At 41.4% G+C, this 14,650-nt stretch overlaps 1 protein-coding gene across 2 annotated transcripts in view; it reads right to left on the bottom strand.

Annotated features, from left to right (window-relative positions):
- The window catches only part of NLK (nemo like kinase), a 1,539,426-nt gene that overhangs the window by 277,533 nt on the left and 1,247,243 nt on the right, over positions 1-14,650 (bottom strand). For both annotated transcript variants that reach the window (XM_069615020.1, XM_069615019.1), the window contains one exon: positions 661-859. In XM_069615020.1, the coding sequence (XP_069471121.1) occupies positions 661-859 (199 nt within the window). The remainder of the gene's footprint in view (positions 1-660; positions 860-14,650) is intronic.

Below are 14,650 nucleotides of genomic sequence, written 5' to 3'. Positions count from 1 at the left end.
ATCGGCACAGTATAAAACTTGATGAGGGTGGCCGTCATGAAGGAGTGATAATTGGGAAGAACTGTTTTCTGAAAACAGAGATCGTGATATCCTGAGATGTATGTGGCAGAAAGACATTTAAAGTGGTAGCATGGATGTTCAAATGATCTGCAATCACAATCTTCTGAGCGGATTAATGGCTCTGTTTCTAATCTTACCATATGCTGATAGAGATCATTCTGAATATGGCCATCTTTCTTGGCATATATTGCATAGAAACTACATCTAGTGCATAGATTCTAATCAATCTAATCACACATAGATGAGGTAGAGCCACCCAATGATCTCACTTAACTTCATTTCTTATAAGAGCTTTCATGTTGATGCTATTTGCCTCTTACAGGATGGTGCTCTATTTGGAAAACATTAATTTACCAAAAGTAGCACTACACTGCTATACTCCAAGAGTGTCTATAGCTGTTTCTTCAAAGTTTTAACAACTATTTGTCTACTTACTTTTGTGATTAGAAAAGGAGACCATCAGTTGAAATGCCCATGACCCGTGTTCAAATTAATGATCAATCCACCCTTTAATTAAATATACTCGACTCTGGTAAGATAAGAAAAACAGCAGCAGAGAATACATAAAATGAAGCTTATTGAACTATATACACAACATACCTTTAACCTGTCGAACTGAACTGAGGTTCTTTTCAAAGGTATCATCAAATTTAGTGTTGGTGATGGGCTCGAAATCATTTGTGTAAGCTCTTCCGGTAGAGGTGGAAAAGCAACATTTACACATGCATGTGTGGTATCGCAGCCGGCCTTCATCGAGATATGGGTGTGTCAGAGCATCCTTAGCAGATATTCTTTTGGACTGCAAAATACATGTAGAGAATAAGTCAACAATGATGAGATGTCTGCAGATGAAATTGTAACGGCATCACATGCTAACATATGTACTGTCAGATCCTTTCTAAATATGGGACATCTCAGCTAAACAGTAAAAATTCATCACAACATTGATTCTGGAATTCCTTATCCATAGTTCCCTTTCCTCCAAAGCATTTTGGTATCTGTTCCCTGAGGAACAGACAAGTGCTTTTATGCAACTATATATATATATATATATTGGTATAATACACCTCCAAATGCAACATAGCTTTGTATACAATATTCACAGAGCACATATATAAAGAAAGAAAATGATGGAATCTGGATGTTAAGATAAGTCTACTTCAATAATTTAATGAATTTGCTTTACTGCTCATTAACTGAAATGTGTATTTGCATCTTGACCGTATATGCGGGTTGGTTTCCCCCTTTTATTTCCCTCTCTCTTCTTCATTATATAATTTCTGTTTTATTTAAATGGGATTTATATTCATGGGGAGAGAAATATCGTTATTTATAGTACAGAATTTGCTAAGGATGCATTCAATGGGTTGTATTCGGATATCTGTATTGATGTAAATTGAATAAACTAGTATAAAAAAAGAACATTTACAAAAAAGAAATCGTTAGCAGGAGCACTCATTAAAATGATCACAAGGCAGAGCAAATGGTGCAGTAATTCAATAGGTCATTCATACAAAGGTAAAGGAATCATTTTTTAATCTCATACCAAAATTGTATGGCACAGTAAATTAGATAACAACCGTTGCCCTGTAATACTCTGGTCCAAATTAATTTTTCTCCATAATCTTCCAAGTAGGGAGTACAATATTTGTCTTATTGCTCCAAATTCTTTCAGTATAATATCAAATGTTTAACAGTGCTACACCTTCTATATGACATCACTGGTATCTTCTGTTATTTATGGTCCTATTTTACTATGTTCATCTGACTTCGATTGTTGCCAGTGTGTTATATTTGAGGCATAGATAGTGCTGTCTGATTTTATTGTTGGTAAGTAGCAGGAACATGTATAAGATATGCATGGTTATTATTCAATATTTAACGTTTTAAATAAACCATATATAAATATGTTTCTCCATACAAATTTGGATAAAAGAATCTGCAAAAAGGAATAAATAATAAAATAGATTGTATCATTACTTTGTTCAGTTAATACTTGTGTTGACCCTTGATCAATCAATCAATCCTTAAATGTATTTTATTTCACAAATGCATTACAGATAAGATGGCTTTTAGCGGTTCTGCCCTCATCACGAACTAACAAGAAGCGTATTTAGAAATAACATATAGATTCAATAGTGGTACATATTGTGACACCGTCTTCCTGTGCTCAAAGCCTCGCATTCTAATATTAGAGGATAGAAGGATTCAATAACGTTAGGGCACTTACACAATCAGAAAAGCTTTACATCAAGAAAAAAATCGATTCCATGGCGTGGTGATCTAATGTGTATGCACCAAATACAAGTACATACACATGGATGTTCTTCTTTTTTTAAAAAAATTTTTATTTATAGTGCAATAGCCAAAATTTGACTTTTAACACATTTCAACATACAGTATACAAAATAAAACAATACAAAAAAGAATATCATCCATCAGTTTACAAGTTTTAAATAAAAGCACACATCATAAAAGAAGAGGAAAAGATGAAAAAGAAATTCAAATCAACACAAATCAACATAAATAGTTAAATCTTACTAACTTCAATTCCCTTAAACATCTTCCCACCTCAATTGATAAAGCCGTCTCATTACCAGAAGATAATCTTGCCCAAAAATCATCAGTATTAAGATGAGACTCATCATGGACAAATCTACCAAAAAGCCTGGCCCTGATACTCCAGGTCCCAAGACAATTAGAAAATAAGTGCTTAATAGTCTGAACTTCATTACTTGGACACCTGTCACAAATTGATAAGGTCCCCCTTTCTTTATCTCTGATAGCTAATAATTCTAAATTAGTGAGTACATTTAAACGGAATCTCAGAAAAGTAGATCTAAACCATGGATGTTCTTCTCCAATTGCTATCCAGAGATCCCTTAATATAGCTTGGTATCTGTCCCATTTGGTGAGTAAATGTACATATTGCAATGCACACATCTTTTTTCTTAACTGTACAATATTGTACACAGTCATTCTCAGGCTTTTTGCTTAGCTAACGATGCATAGGTGAAAGGATCTTCTACCTCATTAACGTTCACCGTTAATATTTGTAAATATTCTGTTCATTCTTTCGCTTTATTTCAGCGCACTAGCCAAAAAAGAACAACATATACATATACAGAACATTTTCAAGCAATTGACTAAAAACAGGCAGTAATAAATACGAGACAAAAAACAGTCCATATACAATTAAAAATTAACATACTAGTATGAGCCACAAACCAGAGCACATGAGGATCAACTTTATTCTCTACAAGTTGTACATCATACCTCTCCGCAATTGAATTTCAATAAGGTGCTGAAGTAAGTCATAAGCAATAAAGTGCTAATGTAAAGTTACAATAAAGCGGGACATTTTCTAAAAAGAAGACATTTCACTAAAATTTAAAATGTTATGGTTAGCTTCAAACAATAACAATCAACTCTATGCTTTTGCCTCTCTTTGTGAGACAATACCAGAGCTTTATAGGTGCTAATGTGCAATTACAATAAATCAATATTTAGTGCAATTAAAAATGCATACCTAACTATTGTGACAAGATTATTACAAAGATACAGTCTAGCCTACTTTCAATAAACTCAATTCTCCTCCTCCATGCCCGAACAAGATAATGTGCCACTGAGTGGACTATAAACTGGTCAGCGGACATATAACATATTGCCATGGCTTGTTGCATAGTTCTAACAGATCTAATCTGGAATAGGGGTTTCAAAAATGTTTTGTATACATACAGGTAACTTGGACTGTTGAGTGTTCATGTAGATGTAATGACTCTGAGTGCAAGGCAATTAAAACATTGCTCTTGTTATTATGATTCTCTGGCTTGGATTGAGTGCCTAGAGTACTTTTTTTTGCACAACGCATTCTCTGATGATAGCATGTCTCTGATTAAGTGGTTTCGAGAGTTCTAATGCCTCTCCTGAACGTGGGCTACCAGACTACTTTTAAGATTATTTGCCATCAGTTAGCTTAAAGTGTCTGGTGCATAAAGTTAAGAAAGTGTGTTAATTTCCCTGAGCCTCATTTTTATGGCTTTAAGCCAAGATATACTGTAAGGGGATAGAAATGTGTGGCAGACATCTTTATGAAGATTTCTTCAAAAGATGCCATTTTATTAACTCAAAAAAGTTGGATCAACTCCTCACTCTCCCTATCCTGATGAGGATTTCCCTGCCTAAAATAAGTTATAAGAAACCCCTAACAAAAGGCTTCTGTCTCTCACACTTGTACATACAACATACCCATGGCAAATCAAAATATGACAAATTCATAATCAGATATTCGTCGCTCCTTTTAATCTGTGTAAATTCCCCTTCCCCAGGGTTCAACTTGACTTTAATAGTTCAACAGTGTTTTTCCTCCTTCCACTTGTGAAAAAGTAACTTCTTCTCTTCAACCCAGAATACTTCCATAGCTCATTGGGATCAACAGAAATTGTCTTTGTGAGGATATTGACGCAACAGTTCATAAAACATGTGTTTCAGCAATTGTTTATGATTCTGCAGCAATTCACACAACACTTGCTTTAGTAATGTCAAGATGATTCTGCAACAACTCATAAAATATTGTTGGGGTTCTGCTATTCCTTCTTCTAGATTTGCAACCACACCACAGTACTTCAGTGACTTCGACCTGGTCCACTCAACTACAAGGCCTACCACCACAAAGAGCTCTGCTCTGGTGTACTCTCCTGCCAGAACAGAATTAAATACTACAAAGTCGTGTGTACTCTCCTACCATGCCAAAATAAACAACTAACTACAAGTATTTCCGTGGTAAAGATTAACTTTCAAAAAATTAGCAAAGCCTCTTGCTTCACAACATCAAGTTAAAGAATGAAATCAGTGAAAACAAGAACCACACAGGTGCTACGTGTTACATACATGGGATTGCCATATGCAATGCAGATTATGCCCCACTCCTTCTGAATGTCTTCTATCAGAAGGGCAACCTTCCTGCCACTCTTGTTTCCCCACTTCTTCTTTGACCAAATGCTGACAATGATTCTCTCTCTCTCTCTTACACCTCTTTGGCAATGTAGGTTTAAGCCAATTACTCTTCTGATCTTCTTCATGTACGGACAATGGGTTTTTACCAACATTGTGATTCTCATTTGCCCCTTCTTGACTTTGGCAATGGTTGTTCTATTTACTTTGCCTTGTTCTAGTTCTCTTTTGGCAATAGTTGTTTGAATTCGTTTTTGATATGATAGGTTGTTTATAACGCGCTTAATACCCAGAGGTTTCTAAGCGTGGAACCGTGGATCAAACCTGTGTGGCTCTGTGCCGTCTTGCTTCCAAGGCGAGCACATTGCCGCTGAGCTATCATGAGCTATCCTGCCTTATTGCCCTTGCTTGTTGTTGGCCTCTAATCCAACAAATATACATTCAATCACAACCGTCTGGTCTGGTGATTATGTTCTTTTTATTCCACTTGCTCATTTTAAAGTCAGCTTGGTTTACAAAATAATGATTTGTCTGATTTAGATCAGTTCTGTATTCAAAAACATGTTTCCTTTTGAATTTCAGTCTGCTTGTATTACTTCGAAGATTTAGGCTCTCCTTGCTCCGACGACTCACCAGTGCTCGCTTGCCACCAGAGCCAGACTGACATTGGGGAAAACTTTCAAAGGCTGCGCTTTCTGCGGCGTGACCTCTGCATTCACGGTATGGGACAGAAAAGATCTCCGCAGGACCGACATACACTCGAAGCACTACAATGGTCCCTGCGTTTTTGCTCTTCTTCTCCTGCCACTGGAGGTATTCCAGCTACTCCACCTTCTACTACTGCTCTTCTCCATGGCCTGCACCTCAGGGGGGGCTTTTATGCCTCCCAGTCTCCCTCAGGTGTGGGTAATTACCACTAATAGGCTTGTGCCTATGCAGCCCTCTTCTTCATCCCAGTACTTTGGGAATTGTGGGACTTGACAGTCCACAACATAAAAATCAGTTTTTATAACAGCTTTGATTTTACAATATGCCATGAGACGAGTAGGGTATCAGTGGAAGTTACAAAAAGGATTTTCCCTTTCTTACCGACCTGCACCCACCCCCCCATGTGATCCACCCGCAGAACACCACCCACAGGGTCAGGCAGCGTCTGCCTTTGCCTGGCCACATGAGATGGGTCCCAAGCTGGGATTCTGGAGGAATTATAGCCGATTCATCACAATACTTAGTGAAATATCTTTTATCAATAAGAAGCTATTAAGATCTTGGGTGTATTCTGCCTTGTTGTTCCCCCTCAGTCATAGACAGCGCAAAACTGGTTCAATGATTAGGGCATCATTAATGTGCGTACAACCCAGTTCCATGTGTGCACCATGGCTTGAAGCTGTACTAGGTAGTCCCAATATTTTTGTTAAAGAAGTCGTTCTCTACTCTGCCAGGAGGATAGCTCAGGGGAAACACATTTGTCTTAGGGCAAGACAACGCACAGCAACACAGGTTCGAATTCCGGTCAAGCGCTTAGAGACTGATCTCCTGTATTAAGCGTTAAAAAAGATTAATTCATTACTATCTGGACATTATTGGTGTTCGCATAGCCCAAAGCGTCATTCCATATTTAGCTACTGAAGCTACTTTACTATGGTAGACATTCAGATTTGGGGCTATTGGTTTAGTGTTTGACAAACAGATAAAAGTGTGAGACTCCCCCAAGTGCCTGCTTAAACCTTCCAGCCTGTTTCGTAATGTGCGGTGCAGCAGAAAATGATGAGAAACTGACATCCAGATAATCAAATTCTTTGGCCATCGCCATAACAGACTCATTGCTATACATAGTTGGACATTTGGGTGTCTGTCTTCCTCTATGACAGGAGCATAACCGCATATATAAGTGGAGTAACTTTCAGGTCAAGCCAATTTATAAAAACTGTGTAGTCCGAGATCCGATTTTGTAGCGTGCTGGGAGCACATGCAATTGAAACTGTGCCATCTGCATATGCCAACAGGGGTAGCATTGTATTCCCTAATCTCGGGACATCAGCACCTGTATGTACCTAATGTTAATAAAGGTCATTTATGTATAAACTAAAAAGCAGGGGGGCAGTGTACAACCCTGGCGTAACCCTGCTTCTACTGAAAAAAGTCAGTACACTGGCCAAACTTTCCATTCCTGGCACAAGGTTTTGATGTTTTGACGGAGTTTAATCAGCAGCCTTAAAATCCCCCCTGAAAACTTCAAGGACCACAATATACCCTATCAAAAGCCATGCTCAGGTTCATGAAGGTCAGATACATAGGCTCCTTTTTTTCTTTTTTTTTTTACAAAAAGAGAATAGGCTATTATTAAATATAGGTTTCAAATTTGCACACTGGTGTACACGCCTGGTCTAAACCCCAGCTGGCAAAACAGAAGAGGTGATGGTTGGATGGTTTAAAATAGATCTTAACCTCTGGCATTGCTCTGGCCAACCCTCCAGACAATCGTTCTTCGCTGCCGAGCCATTACAAAAGGGGAAAGACCATATGCAAATCAGGCTTGGTCCCACCCCCAAAGGGGTAGTCCAGTCCGAACTGCTAGGTCACATCCCTTCTGCACAAAACCACAAGCATCCCCAGACAAGTTTCAGCCTTGTTGGGCGTCACCAATGAGGAGTAGCTTGGGTCTCTAGGCCCAGCAGGCACGGGACCCCTTTCACATTTCTAAATCCCCATTCAAAAAGGCCTGTGACCAATTTGAGGCCATTAACACACACTTCGGGGTCAGTCATAATTGGAGTCATTATCCCCAAGTATTTATCTTCTGCTTAGGTTTTCCTGGATGAGTAGATTTGGCTAAACCCCACATTCATAGTTTGAGGGAAGAGCACATTCTGGTGCAATTGATACGTGGGTGGCATGCGCTAGGTCAGTGACCTAACTGAAGATGAGAGGTGGATCTTCTATAACTAGTTGTGTTAACTGCATGATCTATGAGATTGTACCATTACAGAATAGCAACAACTGAGAGGAATCCTAGCTCGGGTCCTTGGTAGTACGTCTTTGTGTGTGGCTAATGCCCACCAGACAGTCACTGTAAAATGTTTAACTAAACAAAATTAAAATGAAAATATGCGGCTTTACAAGTCCGTGAAGCTTTTTGCTCATTCCAAGAATGAGCATCAGTAAACATAACACCAATGTACCTAAAGCTATGTACAACCTCTAAACACTGTCCTTCCATGAACCATTTAAAATGTATTCTGGTCGACATTGCTTGAAAAACACATACTTTTTGTTTTCTTAACTTTTACATATCGGTACTGTTTTCTAGAGTAGGTGAGTCAAGTCTTGATCGCACTTTGTAATCCAAAGGGAGTATGATCAAGAATATAAACATTCGGCCTAATCATAAGTATGGCGGTCTGGAAATAAGGGTGCCGCTAACTATGTATCAGAAGCCTTTCCGGACCGCCATACTACAACATTGCCGGCAGGGGCCATGGATCCTGCGGCAGGCCTGCCGGGTTTTTAGGTCCCTACCAGCATGGTTGTCACTCGAGCACCAGCACCGTTAGCAACGGTTCTGATGCTTCAGTAATCCCATTTCCATAGAGTCCTACTGGACTCCCTGGAAATGAGGATTTACCATTACCGCCGCCGCTTGTGATATCCCTGTGGCACAGGGATATCAGGTGGCGGTAAGGGTGTGCTACGGGGTTACCGGTAAGCCGCCGCCTATGGGTGGGTTTTACAGGCAACCCCCGTAATGAGCCCCATTGTCTAACTAAGCAAGATACTTAAATTGAGATTCGACTAGGGTGCAATCCTGCTTTCGCATTATCTATAGTAGAGTAAAAAAGTTTGTGGAGGTGGAAAGGCAAACCCTTAAATCAGTTTGAAACATTGGTAATATCTGATTGTCTTCCACCTACAGGTTAATTCATACAAAAAGACCTTTGTGAAGATCGTTGCAAGGGCATCCATTAGAGCAATTGACCTATAATTAGAGGGATCTTTCCTCTTCAGCAGGAATGAAGTTACTAGTTTTCGAGCTAAATGACCCTATTCTGTCGGAAGCCTTCTTAAATGTAATTCCTGGGGAAGAAGCAAGGTCTAAAGAAGGCTCATATCTTTCTGAAATAAGGCATTCTCTATGGAGGAGACCTCACACCAGAAGGGGTAACTAGGACCCATATTGTAGTCCCTAGAAGCTATAGGAGGGTTCTCCTGGATATAGCATATGCCCACTTGACCTTGGGACACCTAGGAAAAGCAAATACAGAAGGGCAGATTAACAACTAGTTTTATTGGCCGAGGGTTTACGTGGACGTCAAGAACTTCATAGCCACATGCCCCCTATGCCAGAACACAGCTCCCACTACCCTCCAACTGCCCAATTACAACCTCTCCCTATAATAAAGATAATAAAGGTACCATTCTCTAGGATCTGTATGGACATAGTGGGACCATTAGAACAGTCCAAGCTAGGGAATAAGTATATTCTAGTGATTCTAGATTATGCAACCCGGTATTAGGAGGCCTTTCCGATGAAAAATACACCACAATAGATTCTAAAACACTTAATCCCTTTTCTATTGCAGGTCGGCTTTCCAAAAGAAATATTAACCAATTAAGGGAGTACCTTTATGTCAAAATTGATGGCGGAAGTAAAGGATATTGTACAGATAAAAACTGCACACATCCATTTACCACCCTTAGGCACACAGCCTTGTAGAGCATTTTAATAAAACCTTAAAAAACGTTCTTAGAGAATTAGCAGAAGCAGATGGACGCAATTGGGACACAATGATCCCTTCAGCTCTTTTTGACATCAGAAAAGCCTCTGAAGCCTCCTTAGGGGTTTTTCCTTCTGAGCTCCTTTGCGGGCGCAACCCTCAGGACGTACTAGACATGCTCTGTGAGACCTCGGAAGAAATGGAAGAAGCAGTGCTACCTATGTCCCAAACAGCCCAAAGGCTTAAAGAGCACATGACTATCATGCAGGACCTAGTCCAAAAACATCTAGGACAGACCTGAGAAAGCCAAAACACCCATTACAATTACAATAAAAAGGCAGCACAACAGTCCTTTTCCATTGGACAAAAAGTGTTAGTCCACTTACCCACCTGAGAGCACAAAATGCTTTTGTGATGGTACGGACCGTATGAAATATTAGAGAGGACAGGTCCCTCTAACTATAAGGTTGCTCAGCTGGACTAAAAACCCAAATATATCAGGAGCGAAAGGAGGACCCAGGTGGAGCACTCTTCTGTCCTAATGGCCACCTTGTTTTCGGAAGTAAAATATGAACATAGGCTGATTGTCATGGGTATCAGGCAGGTAGTTGGGGCAAGCTGGGTGGAGGCTTGGCAGGCCTGGCTTAGGCACACAAAGAACCCATAACAAATCCCACCTTTCATTCCTTCCTAGTGTAGTGTTTGTAGTAACTTCCTGGTTACCACTTCCTGTTGCCAAACAGGAAGTGCATGATAACTCATGAGTTCTCAAGTGTTTGGGTGTGGCTGGCTAGATAAGCCACACCCAAGATTCTACCAGTGCTTCGTGTTGCGCACTGTGAGCTGCATCAGCAACACACTTGCCGTGCTCTGGATCAACCAGCATCTGCTTACCTGCTCCGGACCATCCTGTTTCTGCTTACCTGCTCTGGATCATCCTGCTTCTGCTTACCTGCTCCGGATCATCCTGTTTCTGCTTACCTGCTTCGGATCATCCTGCTTCTGCTTACCTGCTCCGGATCATCCTGTTTCTGCTTACCTGCTCCGGATCATCCTGCTTCTGCTTACCTGCTTTGGATCATTCAGTTTCAGCTTACCTGGTTCTTACTCCATGCCGCAGCTATCTCCTGTAGAGAGGCGACTTCTACACCGGCACCTGTAAAAACAAAGAAGAACAGCGTTAACACGCGCACATCAGTAACGCTGTGCATACTCACCGAATCTTCCCGTGACGCTGGAATCCAGGTTAGTTGCACGAGCGCACAAACCCCTGTAAGAAAGAAGAGACATTATTCATTGCGCTCGCTCCAATAACGCAGACACTTATTTCACTGCACTCTCTCTCTCTACGGGGTGCATATTTACAAAAAGCCTCCGTGCAAACTTACCTAACCACCAAGTCTCCAGTAGCGCTGAACCCGGACTCGAGGCGCTAATACCACATAATTTCTCCTGCAAAGGAACCAATCACATGAGTGAATCGCGTCCCTGCAAATGCAGGATGGAGTGCACACCCTACTAAAGATCAAGGTAAGCCCATAGGGGGACATCACAGCACACAGTAAAAAGAAGGGAAGGGCCCAGGGGAATCGGGTGAATTCAGGTCTGAGTGTACACCTTGACAGGTATTACTCCGGGTGAAACAGGGGAAGTGAAGACTTGGGGTCAAGGGAGGCTCGTCCATCGCTCCTGCAGAGACACAGGTGAGTGTGACACTGGTCCCATTCAATTTACTCAAGCGACAACGGGACATGCAGCCTCTATTAGATCAATTTCTGGATGTCTTAAATAGTGAACCCGGGCGAGTGAAAGGGGATAAACATTACATTTGCACCCCCCAGGTAAAGTGATTAATCTGAGGCCTTATCGAATTCCGGAGGCAAGCAAGGAGAAAAGGCTAGCCGCAGATATCATTGAACCATCACATAATCCATGGTGTGAGATAGGCATGGTATCAAAAGAGATGACACAGACAACACATATATATTTCTAAACAAACCTTTGTTAATAATCTGGATGGTGTAACGCCCAACTAACCCTATCCTATGGCAGTATTTCCCTACCTAAAGAAATGTAAGGAAAGTCCACAAGTCAAAACCAAAAAGTCTGTCTGTGTAACAACCTATGCTTGACCTCAAATCTACAACAAAATCTAGTGGGGAAATGTTCTCAATCAGATAGAAATGTTCAAAAGTAAATGTGCAGCTACTGACCATTTAGGTTAATCTAGTTTTTTGTCTCAAGTTCAATACAGTTCCAATGTAACTTTGTTTCAAAGATGTTTGATCACGTTCCCGAGTTACTTTCTGTAGATTCACCAGTATCACAGTTCGCATCAAAAGAGGGTCTTGGGTTTCCCTTCCCTAAGTTCAAATGTAGTCAAGTTCATACAATACTTTGATCTTGGGACTCCATTCCCCAAGAGAAATACTCTACAGTTCTTTGGTTCTCAGCGTTCCGTTCCCCAAGATGTTTACTGGGCAATTGACTTGTTTCCTCTGTTCACAAGAGAATACAGGGTCAGTTTGACAGCTTGGGTTAGCTTCACCAAGGGCATACACCTCTTTGCTGCTTTTCCAATATTTAGTGGTTTCTCTTCTAGGCGTCAGAACACACAGTCCACCCATTACAGGTCACACAACCAGCAACCACATACCTTGTCTGTGATTTGACCCCTGATGTTGGCAATGTCTATTTTAGGCAACTTCCTGGTCGAGGAGCAGTTGACAGGCCACACGGTCTACCCATCAGATGTCACGCAACCATAAGTTTCCCCAAAACCATTGTTCAGTAATATTCAAGACAACTCTTCAATTCCCACAAAGGTCTTTCACATTATTCTTGAGGGTCTTTTCTGGTGGTGGGTTATTTGATATATTCTATTATCTGAGAATATTCATACAGTTTTTAGCACTTTATAGTCTGATCAAGTAACAGCTTTCTTTTCATTGACTTTTCCAGAAATGCAGCATTTAATCAGTTTCACTCAAACCACGACTTTCCTGCTGCTCAATATTCAGTAAATGTAATGTGGCATTGTATTCATTAGGATAGCGCCTTTCATTCAGTTTGTTTTTAAAAAAAAGTAACTTTAAGTTGTGCAGGCTTGAATGACACCTTTTATTTAGTCCGGTATTCAGTAAATGCAGTTTTCAATGGTGCGGGTTTAATCAGCACCTTTCATTCAGTACAGCATTCATAAAGTGTAAGATTTCACTATTTCCATGGACCGTTACCATTTCCAAGGTACCTTTGAGCGATCTGACGTTCCTAGAGTCTCCTGACACTTAACGGGTCTCTGCCTCTCCATTCGGCAGCTTTTCCCCAAGCCGGAAAACCAACTTGTCAGTTCCCTGGCAGTGCTTGCTGTACGTCTCCCCTCATACAGGCTCCCAGTCCTGCACAGTCACTTCGGCAAGACTCTCTGGATCTTCCTCTACGTGTTGGCGTCTCGGCTTCTCACTCCTCAGCACAGCAATTCCTCGGCTCTTTTCCTTCTGTGGCTGCACCTCTCGTGCTTCTGGGTTCTACCTTTTATACTCTCCTCTACTATCGCAGGTGAATCAAAGTACCCTTAATTGCCTGACCCTGCTTGAGCCTAGTAGTGTGGCATGCCTGATCTTCATTGCTACATGCCTCCAGACCACTCTTCTTCGTCCCAGTAACAGAGTGGTGTTTATAATAGGAAATCTGCACCACACCTAGTTGCCTCTTCTCAGAATTTAAGGGAAAACTACAGGGAAGGATGGGTTGAGATTGGCAATAGCCCATAAAGGCTAAAGGAGGGGAGGGTAGGTCAGTATCAGGAAAGGGGGGATAGCATGTCTCGCCTTCGGGTACCCTCTCTCCAATCCCCAAGTACCCTCCACAGAGGTGATCCTCCCCCACTTGTCCACCCCCATGGTTGGGATCAAAAAGTGATGGCCCTTCCCTGGGCACCTGAACAGACGATCCCCCGGGGAGCAGATGTGGGAGCACCTTCAGATTTCTCACAGTGGCCATCACGACTGTCTGTCTAGCCAAACCAGATCAATCATGGAGGTTTTGTAGAGACTGCCGGAAGTTGAACGCCATATCTCACTTCGACAACTATCCAATGCCTCAGATTGACGACCTCATAAACACACTGGGATCAGCCATCTAGATCTCCACGGCTGATCTAACAAAGGGCTATTGGCAAGTGTCACTGAACCCCTCTGATAAAGAAAAGATGGCTTTCTCTACCCCCAGAGGATTATTTCACTTCAAAGTCCTTCCCTTCGAACTTCATGGGTCCCATTGACCTTTCAGTGGCTGATGGACCAGATACTGTGACCCCTTTCCCACTTCTGCAGTACATATCTGGATGCCGGTCAAGTGGCACAGCGAGTAGAGCGCCCGCTTTGACACCCGTGCAGAGCCTGTTAACGCAGGTTCGAATCCCGGCGGGGCCAAACTCAGCCTTTCATCCTTCCGAGGTCGATAAATGAGCACCACACACCGTGGGTAATAATAAGCAGTGCTCAGATACCTGAGGGTTTGTAGCGCTATATAAAAGCCTAATTATTATTATTATTATTATTATTATTGTGAACCACAGCAAAACCTGGGAGGAACAACAGTTTCACTTATATGAAATCACCCGCACTCTAAGGCAAGCTGCCCTTACCACTAATCCCAAAAAGTGTCACCTAGCACAATCAGCTGTCAAATATCCAGGATTTTTGGCGGGTAATGGATTAATCCAACCGCATTTGGAAAAAGTCAGGGCTGTGCAGAAAACACCTTTCCTAAAGACCAAAAAAGAGCCCCGAGGGCCTTTTTGGGGCTTGCAATAGGTTTATTCATAATTATTTGGCCATAACATCTTCTTGCCTCACTGACAAACGGAAGAATGTCGAGTCACAAAAACATTTCTGGCAAAAGGAAGTTCAGGCTAGCTT

The sequence above is a fragment of the Ambystoma mexicanum genome, chromosome 9, assembly GCF_040938575.1.
Source record: "Ambystoma mexicanum isolate Mex_15411 chromosome 9, UKY_AmexF1_1, whole genome shotgun sequence".
Taxonomy (NCBI): Eukaryota; Metazoa; Chordata; class Amphibia; order Caudata; family Ambystomatidae; genus Ambystoma; species Ambystoma mexicanum.
Note: the sequence above shows the minus strand (reverse complement) of the source record. Positions and strands in the feature narration are given on the sequence as shown.